Source organism: Magnolia sinica, chromosome 1 (assembly GCF_029962835.1).
Source record: "Magnolia sinica isolate HGM2019 chromosome 1, MsV1, whole genome shotgun sequence".
In the NCBI taxonomy this organism is placed as follows: domain Eukaryota; kingdom Viridiplantae; phylum Streptophyta; class Magnoliopsida; order Magnoliales; family Magnoliaceae; genus Magnolia; species Magnolia sinica.
In genome coordinates, this window is record NC_080573.1 from 12,610,670 (window position 1) to 12,635,643 (window position 24,974).

The 24,974-nt window shown below is 39.7% G+C and overlaps 1 protein-coding gene across 1 annotated transcript; it reads left to right on the top strand.

Annotated features, from left to right (window-relative positions):
- Window positions 1–314: 314 nt before the first annotated feature.
- Window positions 315–20,076, top strand: LOC131240173 (calcium-dependent protein kinase 2-like). The gene is made up of 10 exons (XM_058238260.1): window positions 315–501; window positions 949–1,088; window positions 1,215–2,027; window positions 16,458–16,601; window positions 17,080–17,232; window positions 17,330–17,445; window positions 18,054–18,221; window positions 18,326–18,453; window positions 19,566–19,665; window positions 19,746–20,076. The coding sequence occupies exons 3-10, from the start codon at window positions 1,244–1,246 to the stop codon at window positions 19,818–19,820; spliced, it is 1,668 nt and encodes a 555-aa protein (XP_058094243.1). The 5' UTR covers window positions 315–501; window positions 949–1,088; window positions 1,215–1,243; the 3' UTR covers window positions 19,821–20,076.
- The last annotated feature ends 4,898 nt before the right edge of the window (window positions 20,077–24,974 follow it).

Sequence of the window (24,974 nt, forward strand, 5' to 3'; positions counted from 1 at the left end):
CTAGATCCAAAGCTTTTGTAAGTCACAAAAGTTTTCAGTAGTCATTCATTATTGTTTCTTATGGTGTGGTCCATATAAAATTTTAATCTTCTTAATTTTTGGTATTACGTACTAAAATGATATGTAAAAACATATGGACGGCGTGGATATACAAAAAATACACCAATATGGGCCCCACACAGTTAAGGAAAAACCCACTAAGGTGTTACGCGGTTAACAGCTAATTCGCTCCCGAAAATGGATGGCCTACTTCACACGTGTCAGTTAGGCCGTTTTTATTGCCTTTATTTGAATCCTCTCTATATTTCTTTCTGTTCTGTCTCTCTGGAAAGCTATTAAAAATCCCAAATCGAGCATCAAAAACTGACCTGGGTTTTCTTAAAGAAATCAGATTTATGAGCTGAAATCTGATCTGGGTGTTCTCCAAAATTCAATCCCAAATTGACATTGTCCTCCCAAATTCTGATTTGGGTTTCTCTCATCTGCAAAAATATCATCTTGGTTTGTCTCTAAAACTCCCGATAAATATTCCAAATCTCGAATTTTTCTCTGGTTTTTATAAATCTTGATTTTAGTTTACTTATTAGTGGAGATCTGTTCTGGGAATCAATCCCAATTTGGATTTTTTTTCTCTGATGAAGATATTCCCAAAACCTGATTTGGGTTTCTACTAACCAGTAAAAATCTCATCGGGAATGCCAAAATCTTCATAAATACTGATTTGGGTCTTCTATATTTTGGATGATTTCAGTGGAAAGATTGTATGGTAGTTGGGTTTTCGCTATTCAGTACCATCTTTCCAAATTCTGATTTGGGTTTTTTCATTAGCAAAAATCTCATCTAGATTTGTCTAGAACTCCCAAATCAGTTGGCTCTTTCTCCTTTTTCTGTTTTCAAATCTACTGCATCTACCCAAATACTGATCTCGGTTCTCTCTCCTTTTGACAGTTTCAGCAGAGGGACTGGATATTGACTTGACCATATCCTGAAAAGGCAGCGTTTTTTAAGTTCACCATCATCTTCTCAAAGACCTGTTTGGGTTTCCTTTCTTTGCGACGGTTGCTGCACAAGGATTGAATTTTGACCTGGTATTGCTCTAGAATACGCGGGTTTTTGAAATTCGGCATCATCTTCCCAAATACTTATTTGGGTTTTTTCCTCTGATTGGTAATTTCATCGGAAAGATTGTATTTTTCACTTGGATTTATCTCTAGAAGGCGGAAAAGCTCTTGTCACACTAGAAATGGGCCAATGCTGCGGAAAGCCTAAGGTCTCAGAACGAGATGTCAATGGCCACGGGTCAGGAGTTGTCCCCGGTGCCGCGAGGCATCAGCAAAGGCCCTACGAACCGGTTGCCGTTCATCAGCCCAAGCCTCCAGCCCAACACACCCATCAGCACCCCGAAAGACGCCATGTGCAGCAGCCGCCGCCACCGCCACAGCAGCAGCAGCCCGCGTCACCATCGCCGTTGAAACCATCTCCTTTGTCCACTCCAAAACCCAAGGCCATTCCCATGCCAGATACAATCCTCGGCAAGCCTTTTGAGGATGTGAAGGCCTTCTACACGCTTGGAAAGGAACTGGGTAGAGGCCAGTTCGGCGTGACTTATCTATGTACTGAGAATTCAACTGGGCTTCGTTATGCTTGCAAGTCAATAGCGAAGCGGAAGCTTGTTAATAAGAACGACAAGGAGGACATAAAGAGGGAGATTCAGATCATGCAGCATTTGACGGGCCAGGCGAACATCGTTGAATTCAAGGGGGCTTATGAGGATAAGCACTCAGTGCATCTCGTTATGGAGCTGTGCGAGGGTGGGGAACTATTCGATCGGATTATCGCCAAGGGGCATTACTCAGAGCGGGCAGCTGCAGGGATCTGCAGGGCGATTGTGAATGTCGTTCACATCTGCCATTTTATGGGTGTGATGCATAGAGATCTCAAGCCTGAGAACTTCTTGCTGTCAAGCAAGGACGAAGCAGCACTGTTGAAGGCAACTGATTTCGGGCTGTCGGTCTTCATCCAGGAAGGTGATTTTCTCGCATTCTCAATCTCTTATAATGTGAATTTGTGACTCTTTCCTTTTTCATTCATTTCCTGATGTTTCATTTTTGGGCGTGCTGTTCTTCGGTAAGATTTACTTAGATTATTTGAATTAGCTTTGGAATAAATCAGTTTAGGCCTCCATCCTCCCATCCAATATCGTTAGAGTAGCTATGTAGTAAGTAAAATATGTTATTGTATTGAATTGCGATGAGTGATAATGTAGTGGAACGAACGTGATAAAAAGAGAAGCCAGCTCGAGTTGTGGATCATGTGGCCCATTATGACAGTAGATGCTCCCAATTAACCAAATACTGCAATGAGTTTCTAGCTAGTCTGTCTCCAGGATAAATTAGGCATGCTTGAATTCTATTGGTAATTATGGTTTTGTTTGCCACACCTCTCCAAACACCCGACATTTTACGTAAATTGCCAACGTCCCACTAACCCATATTATCTGATCATTGAATAAACTGTGGAGCATTTGATTGCTAGGTCAATGGGAGATTGCTGGCATTTTACTGTCCAATTCCAATCATATTAATCTGCAAAAGGGAAGGCATTTTCCATAAATTTAAGGGACTGATAAGCCTTCACGGTTGCCATTTTCCCTTATCTAAAGTAAAAATTGAGCATTCTATTTCTAATCCTTCATGGGTGGGTAGTCTTTGCCACCCCTAGTCATGGTTAGTCACCTTGGCCCTTAGCGAGGAGATGGAGTGATTGACTTGCCTTGAAACTGTTGCAACCACCTGGTCTTGGTTGCCAAGGTACAATAGGCTTAGTTGCAAGAACCCTAGTCTATGGTGTGCCGTAACAGCCTTTACATAAAGGTTATGGTGGCAACCGTTACACGTTACAGGGTTGTAACGGCTGATATGGAAAAATTGACCTATAACTGCCCAGACCCCCACCTTTTTGGTATTCATTGGTCTTTTCCAGAATCCACAGAGAGTTTGCTCTCAGCCTGGCAAGGTGCTGACCTAGGAAACCACAGAAAGGAGATTTGGAGAATAGCCCCCCTCGCTATTTGGTGGAAAGTTTGGGAAGAAAGAAATGGGAGGTGCTCTGGGGATGTCTCAAATTCAGCAGATTCCCTAGTTAATAGGGTGAAATTCTTCATGGTGGAATGGGCTTCAAATGTTACTTCTCTAAAGGGTTGTAACTTGTCTTTTTTAGGTGGGTAATCTGCTCGCTATCTCAGCGGGCTGATTCCCCCCTACTTTTGTAATCCGTTCTCCTTGTCAATATAGAAATCGTTATCTTTCAAAAAATAAAAAAAAATAAAAATTGCCCAGACCCCCATAATGGCCTGTTACACCCCCTGGAAAGGTTGTAATGGCCTCGTAACAGTGTTACATAAAGGTACTGATGGTGGCCGTTATGGCCACCGTTACCATTACTGAATACCTTGCCCTTGTCAATCATCTTTAGGGCTTGTTTGGCTGGGCAGATCCCATGGTATTAGGAGGGATGGGATCAATTTTAAGGTAATGATGGTGGTGTTAGTGGATTGTCTTAAGATCCATGGGATTGCTTATATCCCGGGACCTGCTCACTCGGTCTGTTTGGCACTCCGTGCATATCCCAGGATTTTACCTTCCAATCCATCCAACCAAGGGATAGGATCAATTTTAAGGTAATGATGGTGATGTCAGTGGATTGTCTTAAGATCCATGGGATTGCTCATATCCTGGGACAAGTTCACCGGATCTGTTTGGCTCATCATGCCTATCCGAGGATATTGCCGATCCCATCCCTCCTAATACCGTTGGATCTGCCTGGCCAAACAGGCCCTTAGGGCCATGGGGCTAGCATAGTTCCTAAGTGATCACTTGCATCTGGGTCATTGAGGTGATGTCTAGGTCAATTGGATTGTTAGCCTTTTATGTTCAGATTGATATCTGATTGATCCACAAAAAGAAGATGTTTCCCTTAAATTCATAGGAGTGATAAACCTTCATCCAATGCTATTTTCCCTTATCCAAAGGAAAGTTTTATCATTCTAACCACCCATGGGTGGTCTTTGGCTCCCTAGGCATGGATGGTTGTTTAGGTTCTAGCCGATCACCTTGGCCCATAATGAAGAGCTAGAGTGACCGACTGCCGTGATGCCATTGTCACCACTTGGTCTTGGTCACCAAGATGGCATATGTTTGGTTGCAAGCAGTGTTCAAAATATCGGTATCGCACTATGTATCGCACCCCTGGGATACAGATAAGTATCGGTTATCGCACGGGATATATCGTTTGTATCGCATAATTTATCGCACTTTTTGGGAAACATGGGGAAACATTGGGAAAATGGTTGAATTTTTTAATGAAACTTTGAGGATTGTTAAAAAAGCCCTTAATACACACTTTTAAATCATAACATCTCAAAAAATAAAATAAAATGCACATAATAAGTTTCCTTTGTATAGGGTCCTAAGCTATGCAATGTTTAACTGAACTAATGCAACTATATTTAAATTGGATGCATGATATTTATAAATATATCATAGTTATGTATGAAAACACAACCAATTCATTGAAAAGACAGAGAATCACTGAAGAAGTAAAATTTGAGAAATATACGTATCAATGATGTGGACATGAAGTCACATCACCTCACCTGTGTTGTATCCACACTGTCCATCCATTTGAAGATCTCATTTTAGGCCACGAGAAAAAGAATGAGTTAGATCCAAAGCTCGAGTGGACCCCACCATAGAAAACAGTGGAGAGAGTGATGCCCACCATTAAAAATTTCTAAGGGCCACAAAAGTCTTTGATCAAGCTGAAAGTTATTTTTTCCCCCCCCTTTTTTCATGTCTGTCTTAACTTATAAACAGGTTGGATCTCAGATAAACATCATAGTGGACCCACGATCAGGGTTTCAACAGTGGATGTCCCTCTCCCCACTGTTTTCTATGGTGGGGTCCACTCCAGATTTGGATCTGACCCATTCTTTGTCTCATGCCGTAAAATGATCTAGCCAAATGGATGGACGGTGTAGATACAACACATACATCATGGTGGGCCCCACAGAACTTGGTGACGTCACTTTAGTAGCCGGTCTGGCTACGCGTCCTGAGAATCCGAGGACGCGGATTTCCTGTGCAGGCCATTTGCAGGAAGTTCCGGCGCTGAAAACTTAAGTGGGGCCCAACGTGATGTTTGTGAGTAATCCACTCCATCTTTTTGAGATCATTTTAGAACAAGGAGCCAAAAATGAACAGGATCCAATTTTCAAATGGGCTGAAAACGTAAGGATCGAACATCCATAGTCGAAATATTCGTGGGGCCATAAAAGCTTTGAATCAGGTTAATATTTGTGATTTTAGTTCATCTCAGCTCCGTGGGCTCCACCATAATGTATTTGTTTCATCCATTCCGTTTATCCATTTTTACAGATCATTTTAGTGCTTGATACAAAAAATTATAGGGATATAATCTCATGTGGACCACACCATAGGAAAACAATAATGATTGGATATCCACCATTAAAATCCTCCTAAGGCCCACTGTACTGTTTATTTGACATCCAATCTGTTGATTGGGTCATAAAGACCCAGATGAAGGGAAAAAATAAATATTTGGTTGGATGACAAATAAACATCACTGTGGGCCTTAAAAAGGTTTCAACGGTGGAAATTAACAGTTCCACTGTTTCCTATGGTATGGTCCACTTGAGTTGTGGATATGGTTCAATTTTGGGCTGAACACCTAAAATGATCAGTAAAAATGGATGGATGGCGTGGATAAACCACGTGCAATCACGGTGGCCCAACAGAGTTTACTTGGTACGAGCGTACCATGTGGCCCGTCATTGACGGAAACAGATTGGCTACTCCACCAGCCAATGGCTGATGGTCGGTGCTCTGTGGGCCCCACCATGATGTATGTGTTTCATCCATGCCGTCCATCTATTTTTCTAGATCATTTTATGATATTACACAAAAAATTAGATATATTCCAATATCAACTGGACCACATTACAAGTAACAGTGTGGAATGAACGTTGACCATCAAAAACTTTTTGGGGTCCATAAAAGTATTGGATCTAGCTGATATTTGTTTTTTTCCCTTCATCTGGTTCTTTATGACCTAATCAACAGATTTGATGTCAAATAAACAGTACAATGGGCCTTAGGAGGATTTAAATGATGGATATCCAATCACTATTGTTTTCCTGTGGTGTGGTCCACCTGAGATTTATATCCCTCTCGTTTTTGGGTTAAAGCCATAAAATTATCTTTAAAAATTGATGAACGGAATGGATGAAATACATACATTATGGTGGGGCCCACAGAGCACCGACCACCATCCATGGGCTGGTGTCAGGGGGGGTATCCAATCCGTTTCCGTCATTGACGACCCCATTGCCACATGGCCAACTTATGTGGGTCCCACCGATGTATTTTTTGTATCCACACCGTCTATACATTTGAAGAGATCATTTTATGGCATGAGCCAAAAAATGGGTCAGATCCAGAGCTCGAGTGGACCCCACCATAGAAAACAGTGGAGAGAGTGACTCCTTAAAGGTGGGCCCTTAAAATTCATAAATTTAGGGATCAACCCCGTAAATTATATGGGAAAACGGATGGACGGCGTGGATAGACAACATACATTAAAGGTGGGCCCAACTGAGTTTACTGAGTACGATAAGAGCGTACTCCGTAACCCACTGCACGATCGAAACCCCTTTTCACCCCATCTTCGCACCCTTCTTCTTCGTTTTCCTCTCCTTCACGCACGCAGAGGTTCCAAAGATCGCGGCGGCCACGATTCTCGTTCCGGAGGAAGGGGTTCCTCAATCTGGCCCGATTTCTCGTCGGAATTTCCGAGAAATCCCCACAGATATATCGTACTCACCTGTTGAATGGCCCTCCTCTGATCACCAATCTTCGCGGGTACTCTCCGATTTCTCCTTTTTTTTTTTTCTAATTCATTTTTTTAATCCTTCACCTATACGCATGGCGATATCGTGCGTTTTTGGTATCTTCCGAGCGTTATCGCCGGGGTATCGTCTTGTCGGGGGCCGATAACGATAATATCGGCCGATAGTATCGATATTTTGAACACTGGTTGTAAGAACCCTAGGCAATCGTCTTAAGGGCCAAAGCGTTGACCTAGATCCAAAGCAATCGCCTAGGTCTTGGTCGTTAAGGTGATCTCTAGGTCGATTGGGAGATTGCTAATCCTTTTATCTTCGGATTAATGTCTGATTAAGAGAATGAAGTTTTCCTTAAATTTAGAGGAGTGTTAGACTTTCACCCGCTGCAATTTTCCCTTATCCAAGCAAAAAAGTTCACCATTCTAACCCTCCAAGGGTGGTCTTTGCCACCCCTAATCATTGATGGCCATTTAGGTTCCAGCAGGTTACTTTGGCCCATAACAAGGAGCCAGAGTGTCTGACCGCCTTGAAACCATTGTGACCACCTAGTCTTGGTCATCGACTCACCAAGGTGGCATATGTCTAGTTGCAAGAACCCTAGTCAATAATCATCATAAGGGCCAATGCACTCGCCTAGAACCTAAGCTGTCACTTGGGTCTGGGTTGTCAACGCGATCTCTAGGTCAGTTAGGAGATTGTAGCTTTTTAACCTTCTTATTCATATATGATTGATCTACAAAGTGGAAGAAGTTTTCCTTAAATTTAGAGGACTGATAAACCTTTATCCGATGCCATATTCCCTTATTCAAAGGAAAATTTTACCATTCTAACCCCCCTAGGGGTGGCTTTCACTGCCCCTAGTCATGGATGGTCATTTAGGTTCCAGGTGGTCACCTTGGCCCATAATGAGGAGCCAGTGTGACTGACCATCTTGAAACTAACGTGACCACCTGGTCTTGGTCACCAAGCTTGCATATGTCTAGTTGCAAGAACCCTAGATCCTAAGTGATCATCTGGGTCTTGGTCATCAAGGTGGCATATGTATAGTTGCAAGACTCTTAGCTGATTGTCTTGCCTAGGGTGATTCCCTGAGGTAGCAATGATTAAAAGGTATACTGAGAAAATAAGTAAAACTTAGGTCATACGCACATTCTGTTTTATTGGATGTTGGCATGTCAGGTGCTAAGTGCCAATACTCGTGCTCTACTCGACATCTGTACCAAGACCTGCATAGGAGGGAGTCAGAAAATACAATGCATACCAATCTCCTGTATGTCTATGTTGGAAATATGTTCTTGGATAGTGAAGATGATTAATTTTCAACAATTTTATTGTAGTCAGTCTCATACTTTTGTGTGGTCCCAATCTTCTGAAACTCAAAGAGAGGGAGGTTTTTTTTTTTTTTTTTTTTTTTTTTTTTATAAAAAAAAAAAAAAAATTTATTCTGAGTAATGTTAGAAAGATGATTGTTCAAAGGGCTACTTAGGAGGGTGGCGAATAGTGTATAAGTGCACGGGGTTTCATCATGGTATTTTTGTATTTTCTTATTTGCATAGGGTATTTTTGGATTTTTGTTATGGTTTATTAATAGAAGGAGAGCCGAGCCATCCATCTTAGATAACTAAAATAGAATTCCTCCCAAATCTCTATCTCCTTCCTTTCTCTTCTTTCTCAACTTCCATTTATTTATTTATTTATTTATTTATTTATTTTTCTTTCTTTAGAAAACGGTTCCTTCCATTATCAAGATGATTCAACTGCTTAACTTCTTCATAGGTTGTTAGTGCTTCTTTAGATTTAGTTAATGAATTCTGTCTCTTAGCTCCATGTAAGTGTTGCTTTTCATACTGCATTTGTAGTAAGGCTGGGTTTGGATGCACTATTAGATTGGATTGATTATGAAGTAGCCCTCACATTAGACTTATATACCTTTCAAGCCCAACTTGGGAGGAACAGAAATTCAATTCGGATCCTAGTCCTTCAGTATGAATGATAAGGTAATTGCAATTTGTTTATTTCCACTCTATTGAACCAATTATTGCAATTCAATGGTATATCCAATTGCAGCATAAAATTTTCTACCGGGTGCACCCTTTTGTAGGGCTAAGATCTATTAATTTTCCAGATTTTGGTGAATCGCATTTTAGTTTATTTTATTATATAGTGAGAAACGGTGCAGTCTTTGCAAAGCACTATAAGTTATAGTGTCCTAGTTGCATTGAGACATTTAGTCCAATGCATTTAAACTAGATTGGTCATTAGGTCCAGAGCACATTTCATGGGCTAGCATGGAAATATAATGCCAATCTAACAAATATTTAACCATTTGATCAATGCTTTCAATATGAATGGTCAAGACTGTTTAAAGAAAAACAGGTCCAATCAACAATTTAATCCACCTATTTGTTAGAGCCCATCATGGATTACTTAAGATTCTAAAGAATTGCGTTTGTTCGGCAATCATGACCATTCTATCCATGGATTTAAGGATCGATATTGAAAAAAAAGCGCCAAATCAAGGATGGATTGGATCATCTGATCAATGCAATTTTTGCATGATAGCACATGAAATGTGTTCTAGACTTAATGGAAGGTTCAGATTGATCGATTGCACGGTCCAGGTAAACCGATGAGACTAGGATGCGCTATTACTTATAGTTCGACTAGGATGCGCATTTCTTATATAAATCGTACATCTTCGCTAACAAAGCTCCACAACTGGTCCTTCCGCTTTCACGTTAATGGCATAGTTTAGATCTTGGTTCATGGATTTGTCGAAGGTATTTGATGAGACCTTTCTTTTCACAAGAAGTTCCTGCACTGGGATGCTAAGTGGGGCCCACGATGATGTTTATGAGAAATCTATCTTGTCTATCTATTTTGTGAGCTCATTTTAGGACATATGACAAAAAATGAGGCGGATCCAAAACTCAAGTGGGCCACATGAGAGGGAAAATTGGGAAAAGAAATGCCTACCATTGAAACCTTCATGGGCTCTACCTTGATGTTTATTTGCTATCCAAACTGTCTATAATTCCCACTTGGATGAAATGAAAACACAAAAAAACTTAACTTGATACGAAACTTTTGTGGCCATACGTATGTTTCAACGTTGGTCATTGAATCCCCACAATTGATGTTTATTTGCTATCCAAACTGTCTATAAGGTCATTCCCACTTGGATGAAATGAAAACACAAAAAACTTAACCTGATACGAAACTTCTGTGGCCATATGTATGTTTCAACGTTGGTCATTGAATCCCTACAATATCATCTCGTGTGGCCCACTTGAGTTTTGGATCTACCTAATTTTTGTCACATGTCCTAAAATGAGCTCGAAAAGCGAATGGACTAGGTGAATTTTTGACAAACATCACGGTGGGACCCAATAACATCCACGTGTAGGAACCTCCTGCGAAAGCCTTTCGCAGGAAATCCGGGTCCTTTGAATCTCAAGTCCCTTTGAGGGGAGCGGATTAGGTGAGACCCTGGCCTCACCCAAGATGGTGCGGCCCTTACAGTGAGCCATCATGATCAAAGCGTCCCGTATTAATTACAATACACCTGTAAAGGCCAATAAGAACAGGTAGTGGCCATGATCGTTATGCGATACGAGTGAGAAATGGGACAATTGTTTTTTTAGGACCGACTCAATTGTTACAGTCGCCATAAAGGCCGTTAGAGGGCATAACAACCGTTACCCTTGTAACGGTTGAAAAACAACCACTTTTTTTTTTTTTCTATTTAAATCTATTTTTCTCTTCAAAATTTCACCCTTTTTTTTTTTTCCCTCATTCCGAAAACTCTCCTAGATCATTTTACATCCGATTTCGACCACCATTACTATAGTTTTAAGATTTAAACTATAGATTGAAGTGATTTGAGTGAATAGAAGCTCCAAGGCCCCATGGATTACCCGATGCACGTGGTTGGCGGGTGATTGCGTGCAACGTAGGGAATAATCTTGTCTTAAAGGGATGGGGACACCCTTTTGTCATTAAAAAAAAAAAAAAGAGCAACGATGGTCATTTTTTTCAAAAAATCGAAGTAGTATTTATGTGTTTTTTTTTTTTTAAAAAAAATTTCTAGTACCAATGCTTGATTGTAATGTGTAAACATTAGATACATATAATCATGTTCATAAATTCACTAGACAGCCTGATACAACACTCTCACCAAAGATTGGATCATTACACTGCCATGTTAAATAAATAAATAAATATATATTTGGAGTATTTACATTATTATTGATTTTCTAGATTTTTTTAGAATTTTTCAGGCAAAAGAAAATTTTCAACCGTTACAGGGGTTGTAACGGTCGTTGCGCTCCCGTATCGACCGTTATGACTTATACCCGTATCGGTAATGGTGGTGACCGTTACAGCCATCGTTACCGATACAGAATACCTTGATTATGATGGGGAGCGGATTAGGTGAGACCCTAGACTCACCCAAGACAGTGGGGCTCACCTAGATGTATGCATTCTATTTCTATATCTACTCCGTTCATCTGTTTTTTAAAGATCATTTTAGGGCATTCTCTAAAAAATAAAGTAGATCTAATTACCAGGTGGGCCATACCATAGGAAACATTGGTGATCAACTATTAATGGGTCACAAAAGTTTTGGATCAAGTCGATGTTTGTTATTTTCCTTCATCTAGTCTTATGTGACCTTATCAACCGATTGGATGGAAAATAAACAATATGGAAACATTAAGGTGCTACCTAGTAAGTTTTTAATAGTAGGGTGTTCAATTACCACTGTTTCCTATGGCATGGTCCAGCTGGTAATTAGATCTACTTCATTTTTTGGATAATATCCTAGAATTATCTAGAAAAACAAATGGATGATGTGGATACAAAATACATACACCAAGGTGGGCTCCACAGTAAGGGCCGCACCATCTTGGGGGAGTGCGGGGTCTCGCTTAATCTGCTCCCACCTTGATGTATGTATTCTGTATCCACACTGTCCATCCGTTTCTCTATATCATTTTAGTGCATGATCCCCAAATATGAAGAAGATCCAAATCTCAAGTCGAGCATGCTCTAGGAAACGGTGGTGATTGAAGACCCTACCATTAAAAACTTTTTAGGGTGCACCTCAATGTTTTCTTAGTGTTTATTTGCCATGCAATTTGTTGATAAGTTCATATAAGCTTAATTGATAACTTTTGTGGCTCATTAATAGTCAATCACTATTGTTTCCTATGGTATAGTGATGTAGAACGTGTCACAGATACGTTCCTAGCATGGTTGGGCCAAAAGAAGATGGACCGTAAATTGGCCATAACTTTTGATCCGGGTATTGTTACGGGGCGCACAACCTATCAATCTTTACTGAAACGGGCCATCCGAGGTGAACCGACCCACAAAGTGGGTCGCATCTGTCCGTTTCGTCAGAAAACGCGCGCTTTGAGCTCAAAAACGAAAATTTAGGAAAATTTTACTATTTTTAGTAATTCCGATTTTTTATTTTAATGTTTTTTTTTTTTTTTTTTTTTTTTTCTATTTTTATAGTTTTAGATTTTCTTCCCTTTTAGAAATAACGTTTAATTATATTATAGGACTCTTCTAGTGAAAGTTTATTTGGAATTTTTATTTTTAGAAATTAGGCATTAGAAGAGTTTTATTAGAATTAGGACTTTTATTAGAGTTAGAATTTTGCTATTTTTGGTAATTACGAATTTTAGTTTTTTTTTTTTTTTTTTATTAATGGTATAAGGAGACACATTAGACGATTATATTCATTAATCAATTTCGGATTTATTAGAATTTATTTCTATTTTCTGCTTACTTTCCTCATGGATTCGAGAAGTCTCTGTGAGGAGTCCAGAGAAGTTCTGTGGATTCGGAATAATTATCCTTTTGAGGAAGACGGTGCCTGACCTCACGTCCTTCCCTGCGTCATATAGTCCACCTGATAATTGGATCTGCTTCATTTTTGGGAAAATACCTTAAAATGACTTGGAAAAATGGATGGACGGCGTGGATACGTAATACATACAACAAGGTGGGCCCATTGTAAGGGTCACACTGTCTTGGGTGAGGCCGGGTCCTCACCTAATCGGCTCCCCTGAGGGACGCGGATTTCCCGCGAAAGCCTTTCGCACAAAGCTCCTATGTTAGGAAGTTAGATGGGCACACTGTGATGTTTGCAAGAAATCTCCTTTCCATCCTTTTACCATATTATTTTAAGAAATGAGACCAAAAATCCAGTGGATCTAAAGCTCAAGTGGGCCACATGAGAGGGAAAACTGGGTAAAGAAATGCCTGCATTAAAACCTTCTTGGGCTACACCTTATGTTTATATGCCATCAAAACTGTTTATAAGGTCATTACCACTAGGATGAAGTGAAAATACAAGAAACCTTTGTCTAATATATAACTTTTGTGGCATTTCGAATGATTCAATGGTCGTAATTGAATCCCCATTGTTTCCTCTAGTGTGGCCCACTTGAGTTTTGGATCCACCTCATTTTTGGTCTCATCTCCTAAAATGTGCTCAAAAAACTGATGGATGGGGTGGATTTCTAACAAACAACATGGTGGGCCTCACCTAGCTTCCCAACACAGGATCATTTCCGTAGGAAATCCCTGTCCCTTGGAGAGGGGTGCAGATTGGGTACTACGCCCACCATGGCCTAGCTAGAGACGGACGGTTGTGTTAGGGGATTGGTGGGGGTTTAACATGATGTTTACATTTTATCCACACTGTCCATCCATTTTGAAAGACCATTTTAGGTCATGAGGCCAAAAAGGTGGGTAGATTGAAGGCTCAAGTGGACCCCACTACAGGAAGCATTGGGGATTGAATTCCTACTGTTGAAAACTTCCTAGGGCCCACCGTGATGTTTATTTGCCATCCAACCTATTCATAAGGTCACATAAACTGTATTAATGGAAAAAATAAATATCAGCTTGATCCAAAACTCTTGTGCCCCCAAGAAGTTTTCAATGGTAAGCTTTCAATCCCTAATATTTCCTATGGTGTAGTCCACTTGAGTCTTTAGTCCGCCTCCTTTTTGGACTCATACCCTAAAATGATCCATCAAAATGGATGGATGGCGTGGATAAAACATGTCACGGTGCGCCCCATAGAGCCCTCTAGATAGATCCTCGTGGGTAGTACCCAATCCGTGCCCCTTGGAGAGCGTTCCCCTTTAAATGGGGATTACAAAACCTCTTCAACTTCAACTTCAGAGGGAGAGTTGGCCTGTTTGGTTGGATGTATTTACATGCATTTTCATGTAATTACTCTAAAATCAGCAATAAATGTGGGGAATTGTAATTACCACAGGCGTTTGAAATGGAGGAGTTGCCCCTCCATGATATATGTATTATGTCCATGCCATCCATTCATGAGTAAGGATCATTTCAGGGTGTGGGCCAGAAAATGAGGCAGATTCAAAGCTCAAGTGGATCACACTTCAGAAAACAGTGGAGATTGAACGCTAACCATTTAAATGTTATTTCTGTGGTGTTGTCCACTTGATCTCTGCCTCATTTTTCGGAGCATACCTTAGGATCATCTAGCCAATTGAATGGATGGCATGGATAAAATACATACATCATGGTGGGACCCACAGAGTCCTGTCTCGTTCTCCATACCTAAAAGTTGCTGCTATCAGTCATACAGCATCCCTTCCCTTAGAAAATCATGTGGTAAGTAATTAATTCTAAAAAGGGTATACTACACCACAAATCCCATGAATTACATCGTTTCAAAACCCCTATCTTTAAGAGAATTTTATACAAAATACTGGACCAGAGGATATGTACTGCTTGCTCGAGTCTCAAGTTTTGACAAGTGGGGCCATGTTTCAGTGATCCATCCTAACCTTTGATATGCCGGACTCCACCCTAGTGCTGCATGCACCAAAACTTCCTGCATTTGAAGAACCTAACCGTTGATTTTTTTGCCTTGTGTAGTTGAATTTGGATTGTTCCTATATTTTCTGTCTTTACTGTATATTTATTGGCCACCAATTGAATTGGTGCAAGGGCCATCCATTGTGGGCCCATGATATATGCAGGGATCGCTGAACCATGGCCATTTGTACAAGCTGAGAACCTGAGCAAACTGTACAGATTCTTGAGTCGGGCATAATACACCGCCTCTATTTTCAATCATATTTGGCATTTTAGTTTTCCCAATTTCAGCTGGTTTGTGATCTTTATGCTGTGTTAACATGCTACTTTTATGGGCTTATGCAGTTTTGTACATTTGAATCTATCAATAAGTAATAAGTAGTCAGATCTCTTATGCGATTTCTTGCAGCATTTTAAGAATGCAAATCTTTAATAGGTTGCTTTTGGATGCATTGCTTTTCGATGCACAATTGAATTGAATTGTAATAAATTGTCCAATTAAGTGAAAATGATCAAACCGTAATTACCTCATAATTCATCTTCACGTACCAGGCTCCAATTTGCAATTGCATCACTTTCAAGTTGGACTTGGAAGGCCCCAAATCATGGTTCCAAATGTCGGTATTGGTTGACACATCAGTCCTGAAGAAAAATGATTTGATAAGGCATCGTGTATTGGTATCGGGGCCATATTGGCCCGTATCGATCAGAAATTTTTTTAAGCCAAAGAATTAAGGAAAATATCAAGAAAATAAACAAGAATAATAAGATATTCAGGAATCAATCTTTCTTTCTTTCTTCTTCTTTTTTATTTCTTTCTTTCTTTTTTTTTTTTCTTTTTTTTTTCGTTTCTAATTTGCACATGCATATGATGGCGTGTTGGACTATTCTTTGATGAGAATGTTGTTTGTTGGTTTGACTTCTTGAAGGTCAACTAAATGGGCCCCAATTGAACACAAATTAAGTATGATTTGGTGAACTAGGGCCCATTACATTGAAATATAACAAAAAGAAGATGAAAATATAAAAAAGAAAGTGAAGGTTTACCCTTCTTTCCTATTTTTCCAATAATGGTTCATTTCGCTTCGATTTGTCGAATCCCATTCAAATAATTTGTTTTGATCTCAAAATAGGTTTAGATCTAGCCTAAAATGAGTTTTTAAGCTTCTTCCATGGTTTAAATGAAAAAAGGAAGAGGGGACATGAAATAAAAATAAAAATTGGGCTTTTATGGGTGTATTGGCCTTTATTGGTCCTGTATTGGTGCCGATAAATCTCGTATCAGCAGATATGGGCCGATACAAGCCGATATAGGCCGATAGGGGTCAATTTTTTTTTGTATCGGGGCCGATACGACCCTATACCACGTATTGTCTCGTGCTGATACGATTGTATCAGTCAATATGGTATTGATATTTGTATCTATGCACCAAATGCAATTTGAGGACTATTTCCTTATCATGAATACTAAAACTGGTGATTTTTCCACCTACCCAATAATTGCAGTTTGACTCTATAGTGCATCTAAACGCTGCCAACAACCAATTTGTCTTCCCATTTGAAATTTTCAAATAGCATCAGGAAGAAACCATGCGGTTGAGTTGTCATAATCTGCTTGTATAGAATCTTTTTGACTGATACCCTATGGAACTCATTTCAGGAAAACTTTATAGAGATATAGTAGGAAGTGCCTACTACGTGGCTCCTGAAGTACTACGGCGTAGTTACGGGAAGGAAATAGACGTTTGGAGTGCGGGAGTTATTTTGTATATTCTTCTTAGTGGCGTACCTCCGTTTTGGGCTGGTAAAGGCGACAATCTTAACTCGATTTATTACTAAGAGAAACTGCATTGAGGAAATATTCAATGTTCACTAGAGCATTTGCTCGGTGCAATAAACTCTAATGTGGGACTTGCCGTTTGGTTATCCAAATTGTTAATTTGGTGGGGTCCATGGTAAATGGGTGGCACCTCGGAGAATCCTCCCTGTCATATGATGACAACTTTCCAATCACATTCCATTAAATGTGGGCCATAGAGTGTAAGTCCATTTTTTCTGGATGGCTAGGATCATCCGATAGGGGAGACAGTGGGGCACGTCTCATCCACTGATGTGGCCTGCATGATCAATGGCTCAGGTTACCAAAAGTGCGCCCTCCCTATACCATTGTTGGGTTGAATGGAAAATGTCAAGGGCCCCATAACATTGCAACCATCAAGATTGGAGAAACTTTTATCAAGCGGATTTCTTGTTTTTCTTAACTTGATGTGATATTTTCACAGAAACGGAAAAGGGAATATTCGATGCTATCTTGCAAGGAGAAATCGACTTCGAAAGTGCCCCATGGCCAACCATATCCAACAGTGCAAAAGATCTGGTCAGGAGGATGCTTACACAGGATCCAAAATGGCGAATTACTTCGGCACAAATTCTTGGTATGTACTTTTCTTTTTTAAACATATTCAATTTCTATACTTGGTTTCTTTTGACCAAGCTTTTACTTGTACGTTTGGTGTGATGGACGATCCTCAGAGCACCCATGGATTAAAGATGATGGAGAAGCATCAGACAAACCAATAGACAGTGCAGTTCTTTCGAGGATGAAGCAATTCAGGGCAATGAATAAACTCAAAAAGCTTGCATTGAAGGTACACTGCTAGATGTTTCTGATTCGTGAACTTTGCTGATTTTACACGTGTAGATCTGAACCCCTCAACTTAGAGCCGCATGAGCTTGTGATCCAAGCTGTCCATTATGTGGGCCCCTTCATGAACCCTTCTGGTCTATTCCTCAGGTGGACCTCGGTGTATAGGAAAAAATGGACGGTTAAAAATGTTGGCCAACCATCCACATTTGAAACGCATGTGTCACCTACCTAACGTTTAAACGGCCTGATTCTTCAACCAGGACAAAAACATAATTGGGCCAAACCGATGGATGGCTTGGGTTCAGCACGTGTATACCATATTGGCACATATGCCCACATTTAGAGGGTGCCAGTATCTCCACGTGTTGAAAAGCTGTGGATCTTTGCTGCCGCTCCTTCGAATGTGAATGCGATGATGCTATCACATCTTCCATTTTGTGGCTGCTTTTGTGGGCAGGAGCATTTAGCACATACTGCCATTTGCATTTTGTGGGATGCACAAAACAGCTCCACCACATTCTCATTCTGGGTTCATCTGAAAAAGACCCTTAGGCAGACATACTGATTTGCATGTACTTGCTATAATCCCAATATGCCTTGAACTCTCAGGTTATTGCAGAAAATCTCTCTGAAGAAGAAATCCAAGGGCTGAAAGCGATGTTCACGAATATGGACACCGACAAGAGCGGCACGATCACCTACGAAGAACTGAAGTCAGGGTTAGCTCGACTTGGGTCTAAGCTCTCTGAGGCTGAAGTCAAGCAGCTCATGGATGCTGTAACATACAACCAATCCTCATGAAAACTAGACTGTCCTCATCTGATATTTATCCACTTTGGACCCACAAGGCTCTGATGGTTGGTCCATGTTTCATGTTTCAGGCTGATGTGGATGGAAATGGGACAATTGACTACATTGAATTCATCACGGCCACAATGCATAGACACAAACTGGAAAGAGATGAGCATTTATTCAAAGCCTTTGAATATTTCGATACAGATCATAGCGGGTGAGTCTTTCATTCTCATTGCAGTCATTGTGACTGTTTTCTCCGTGCAACAGATTTCTATTGAGGCTAGGTCCACCGCAAAGCTTTCTAGGTTACATGATGTGTGGGGTCCACCATGATGTTTGCATGACATCCAATCCATCCATCATGCAAGCTCCCTTGGTGCCCAAAAATCATGCGGATCCAAACTCACGGGCCCCACCTGAGTTCTGGAATGGCCTGATTTTTGGAGTGTCCACTCATCTTGGTGGGGGCATGTTCTACATGGGTTTGATGGCGTATGCAAAACATGATGGGCCTCACACACAAGGATTTTAATGGGTTTTGCATAACCAGCCAATCCCAGCAGCTCCCAATGGCGTGGGGTCTCTGGATTGGTACAATTTTTTACTTCAAGAATACGAGGGGCCAGGCATGATAGACGAATTGGATATGATGAACACATCATAGTGGGCTCCACACAATGCGTTGTAGATTGAGCCGTTGAGCTTAACCTACAAGTCTTTGCAGTGGATCCACCACATTTTTACTGCTGCTCAGATGGACCCACTTGTCTTGATCAGGGTTTTTTTTTGAGCTGTTTATATCCGAGACCTACAATTGTTCTTCCTAGTTAATAAAAGTGGAAACAGACATGTAAGATTCCCTTTTTGGGGATAGGACCTTGTTACATGAAGTTAATGGTGGCAACCGTTACATGTTATGGGGTCATAAAAGGCATAAAGGCTGTTGTGGAAAAAATGATCCGTAACAGTTCATTATGCTTGCCGTAAGGGCCATAACGGTTACGGTGGGTGTAATGGTTCATTACAGGGCCGATGCATGTTTTTTGTTTTTTGTTTTTAATTTTTTTAACTTTTATTTTTTATTTTTAAATAAAAAAGAAAAAGGAGACCGTAACAGCTGTTACAGCCTGTATCGTAAAGGTAACGGTGTTAGCCGTTACAGCCACCATTACCATTACAGAACACCTAGGCGTAGATGCAGAGTCTGACAGATGATCACCTAAGGTTATCCACCATTGCTAGGTCGGGCCCAACACGGTTCCTTCAATCCAGTGTTTGTATAATGCCCATTTTTTTGTAACTTTCTCCTCTCAATGTCCTTGCCAGGTTCATCACAAGAGATGAATTGGAAGTTGCCATGAAGGAACATGGAATGGGTGATGAAGCCAGTATCCGGGAAATAATATCAGAGGTGGACGCAGATAATGTAAGTTGTTTCTGTTTTTGAAATTTCAAAGCTTTCTATTACAAAATTATGGATTGATGCTTATTTGCTTTTATCCGTAGGATGGACGGATCAACTATGAGGAATTTTGTGCGATGATGAGAAGCGGAGTGCAACAGCCGGTCAAGCTTCTCTAGTTTCTTCAGTCACGGAGGTTCTGCCATGTCACGACACATGTTGCATGGAATTGTGTATTAGAATATGAACACAATGCGGAAAGCTCCATGATTGATCAGGTGGGACCCACAGCAACTTTGAGCGGCCCCATCAAAGTTCCAAGGTAATGCGTTTTGTAGTTTCAATGTATTTTTTATATTTATAGAATGGGAGATTCAAGCATGTGAGGCTGCTTGTTTGGATTTGCTCAATGAGTTTGAATGGTTGTATTGTGCATATCTTTTCATTTCTTTTTTTTTTGAGAATGTATGCTCCTCATATCTTGATGACTGTGCTCTATTTGATGGGCTGCTGGTATCAGGGTCTTTTTTTTAAAAAGAAAAAAATTTATGCAGTATTTGGAACCATATCAAAGAGTTGGGTTTATCAGGTTCTATGACTCGGTGACTCGACTCAGAACTTAGATGATTCAACCCGGAATAGACGTGATTTTGAGTAGAGGGACTCGTTTCTGACAAGTTGGATGGCTGATTAGTTGTCCAACCACATCCTATTTTGTGTATGCGACATCCCTAAATGGTTAACCTCACTATGACGATCGCCTTTGAAAAAATCAGCCTATCTATACATCAGGTGGGCCACACCTGTATTTTGTTATCGTAGTAGCAGCAGGTATGTCCATTGTTTTTATATAGTGCGGCTCACCTGTTGAATGGTGTGAATTGATTTTTGCACTAGCTGATTATCATGTTGAGGCTAACCTATTGGATGGGTTGGAATTTTAGGACATGGATTGTGTCGTGACCCCAACATGTTGCCATGTAGCTTGGAGTATTGGGACGTGGCAGGATTTGATTCGGCCACATGGCGCTATCAGAGATGGGGCTACACAAAACATGTTTGAAAGTTATTAGGTTTTGTACTTACTCCAGGGCACTCACATGAACCAATTTAATCCCACCACAAGCTATGCAGTGTTGGGGTCATCATGCAATCTGAGCCTGGAATTTTAGCCACGCACCGGCCAGGCGTGTAAAAAAAGTTGATTTCACCTAGCCCAGGCCTGGCTCATTGCTAGCTCAAAATTTATCCAGTCTTGGGATACTCATCATCCAACTGGTTGGACATGAGCATTTCCCTTTTAATTATTTATAACTATTTTAGAAGTAATTGATTTAATTATTAAATACCGAGTCGAGTCCAATGAAGATGTAATCAGGTTTACTGAGTTAACCCGACCCGACTGAATGGAGAATGATCGACTTAACAAGGGTGGGCCCCAAAGTGTACATTCTCTAACCCAAAAACCATCTGGTTTACTCATTGGATGAGCGACATGCAGGGATTCTAATTCACTGTGCTTGTTTTGCTTAACTGATAAGTAGATGACCTGGGTTTTAGGATGGGACACATGAACTGAGGGGTTTAGTAAAATCAGTGGAGAAATTCAATTAATAAGAAGCGGCTAAGATTTCAACTGCAAGTGAACTCAATGGTTAAGATTTTACTCAAGTTTTTTAACAGGTTGATTTTTATATACTCTCTTTATCTTGGTGAGCTAAACCTGATTAATGGGTTTGAGGAAGGATGCACCACATGATGACCCACACATAAATCTGTGGTTGGTATTTCATTCACACTATTTCGTATGGTGTGGTCCATCCGGTTGTAGATCTAGCTGATTTTTAACCTCGAGGTGCACTCAAGTACTGAGCTCAGCAAGGATTTAATTGAATGGCAGGTTATTGTTAGATGTAGTGCCTACTCAAGTATATATTTTCAATTGTATTAACGGTTTAGATATTTAAAAGTGTACTCACTGGAAAAAAAAAAAAAAAGATGTATCAGATACAAGGTATTTTAATCCTCATGGTTCCAAAGGAATACTCACTCCTAGTTGGCCATGTATGTGGGTGTTATCGAAGCCATTCAAGAGATAAAACCCACCATTCCGAGATATGATTTGAATGTTAACCATTGACCCACTTTATGTATTCGTTTGGTGAGCGAGTCCTTGGCATTATTTCAAGGAGCCCAATTTTCTGCATCATACATCGCCTTTACTACCGTGGAGTTCTAGATTTACAAAGTGAATTTCATACTATCATTATGGCGGCCACAAATGCGTTCTAAAGAAAAGATGGATTAAAATAAAAGAATTAAAAATTACAAAATTAACTTATGTATCTTTTTAGTGAAATTTAGCAATTACAATTTTCAGTTTTCAAAATATCCTGACGTCTTAAAATATCTTCCCATTAAAAGCATAGACACAAAGCTATGGTTGGCATCCCATCTCCATTATTCATTCTATCGCAAATAGAAAACATGGTGGGCCCAAAGAGCTTGAGTGTTCTACACGCTCCCATCCATTTGATAGCTATCAAATGGAAGGTTATGATTCATCTATGGGTGTGGTTTTAGAAATATGATCCATCCACAATGTACTCCACAATTTGGATGGTCTGGATAGACATGCACAACTGCCACGTGTGAAGAGAATGAGTCACCACATCTTAAAATGGTGATGAGCCATCATTGGATTCTGGCTCATAATTCCACTTAAGCTAACAAGCAGCTATTATAACATATCATGTGCAGGTCATTAGTTTAAGATAAGTCTAAGTACCACAGCCCTCTGCATCTTATTCAACACAAACCACAAGACAATCAACCTTAAATTAGTGGCCCACTTGCTAATCTCAGATTAGAAAAATCAACGGATGCATGGGTACTCATGAGAAAGACTCCCTCAAGAAGGACATTTGATGTGGGGCCCACTAATAGATTATAATTGGAATGATGGAATCCAAGGTTAGTCTCATATTCCCCTGACACACTTGCATTTGAGACAACCATGCAAGTACCAGTGTTGCACGTGAGCTTGTTTTTCTATCTTGTAGTAAACCAAAGCCAGGGATATAATATACACGTGTGCACACATTTTTCTATCTTGGGAAATGGGTTTTTAGTCAAGGTGAAAATTTCCATCTTTCCCATGCCATTTCTTTTATTTATTTATAAATAAATAATAATTAAAATTCAAAAAAACAGGACAAGATGGTTCCCTCCACGAGGCAATTCGCAGCATTACATTGCGAACACTAACCTTGTGCGAGATCTGATCCATCCATAAGGTGGGCCCCATTGATAACATTCCATGATCAGAAAATCACACTTATCCATTCATTGAGTGATGGATAAGCGTGCAAAAGATTAAAAAAAGATGGAACAACCATTTGTATTAGACTCACGTGTGCAACCTAACTGTGAAGGGGACTGGCCTGATTTTTCATCCATGATATGTTCACAGTGGGGCCCAGCTATAGAATGGCTTGGATCTTACACACGTGCACGATTTTTGGCACGTATGGAGCATATTGCTTCTTATCTTTCTTAGTGCGAGTTGCCTTTGCATTTGTGTTTGTTAATCCTAAATAATTTAAAAAACAGCTTTGGAAAAGGTAAAAACGTGCGGAAGAAACTAGAACCGCAGATTGGTCCACAGCCTAAGAGCATCAATGGCATGTGTTTAAACAGTCATTGAGACAAACCTGTAGAAAGAGAGATCATCAAGAATTTCTGTTGTGAGATGACTGCATCTAACTAAGGTGTACTGCATTTTCAGATCAGATTGGTTGGTGATCACAACCTTATCATGGTCCCCACTGTGTGTGAAAATGTATGCCCTTTTGATCTGATAACTTCCATTTTTTTTAATTTTTTTTTAATTACTAATGTTTTGTTATTGTGCATTAATTGAATAGATTTGATTGAGATGGATTTGATTGAAAGACTTTCAAGATTTTTGTAAAATTAAAAAATAAAACCTAGCAAGTTTGATGTGAAATAAGTTTATCACCTAACTTATTTAGTTCTGAGTAGAATTAAAATATTATCATGGCTAACTAGCATACAAAGTGTGACGAGCCCAATAACTATACAAAGTGTGACTTTTCCCATAGGAATTTCACCACCTATGGGTACTTGAACCCTTGACCTATGTTGAAACTCTTGTGAGCCTACCATAAGGGCAAGAGTAAAGAGTAAAGACCCCGTGCCGGGGAAATTTCACCACCTATGGGTACTCAACCCTTACCCTGGTGCTGAAACTCTTGTGAGTGTACCACAAGGGCAAGAGTAAAGACCCCATGCTCATAGCTAGCGAGTAAGTCACGCTTGTAGGTATGTGGATGTGTTTCCATTAACTAAATATCGAAGGTTAATTTGAATTTTTTCATCTAGCTTTGGCTTGTACTTTTTATCGTTGCTAAGCTTATCCTTGGACTTTAAAAAGATATGAGGTCCTAATGAGGATTTAATGAATTACTTCAATTTATAGATATGTGAACCCTTTTAAGTAAATTATAGTGAGTCAGTTGTTTAATCTAAATATTTCTTAGAACTAAAATTCTTAATAAAGGATTTATAACCTTATATTAGAAATTAGATAATCGATCAATATGGTTAGCTAAATTTGTTTTTGTAAATAATTTTGATCAGATAATTAATTTTAAAATCATTATATGCATTATTTTATAAAATTTATAATTTAAGTTTATTTTGATTTGATTAATTTAGAGTGTCAGATATGGTGCAATAGGCTTTAAAACAATATGTAAAAGAAAATATGCATGATAGTTTAAAATAAGAAAACTACATACATCCTAACATGGCATATAAGAGGAAATATCCAAACATGGATAGGTTTGGGTTTTTTTTTTTAAAAATAAAAAATAAAAAAAATCCTTTCATTGATTAGACAAATATATAATGATTAAACAAATATATAATGAGTTGAGCGCGAACGCTTGTGATTGGCCCATGGAAGAGAATTCATGGGATCCTATGCATTGGATTGCACACTTGGATATGCATATAGACAATGCTTCATGCATGTACATACATGGATCGGCTTATTTTGATGATGCATTAGGATGGATCCAATACAAATGTTTCTACATTAACAACTCAATGCATGAAGGTTGACATCCAAGCCATCCATTATTCCCACCCCATATTCTTTTACTTAACATAAGAAGTTTGGAAAACATAAAACTTAGGCGGGCCATACCAGTGGAAATAGTTGGAATTTAATAATACAAACTTAGCACATTAGGATAGTTATAAATTCTAGGATTACAAAAATTTAAAACCTTCTAAAAAAGTATCAT

What these genes read in the sequence shown, in the direction of transcription:
- LOC131240173 (XM_058238260.1), top strand. Translation starts at nt 1,244, where the DNA reads ATGGGCCAATGCTGCGGAAAGCCTAAGGTCTCAGAACGAGATGTCAAT. An exon ending in TCAAAAAGCTTGCATTGAAG is followed by an intron (nt 17,446 to 18,053) that starts GTACACTGCTAG and finishes TTGAACTCTCAG; the next exon opens with GTTATTGCAGAAAATCTCTC. An exon ending in TCAAGCAGCTCATGGATGCT is followed by an intron (nt 18,222 to 18,325) that starts GTAACATACAAC and finishes TTCATGTTTCAG; the next exon opens with GCTGATGTGGATGGAAATGG.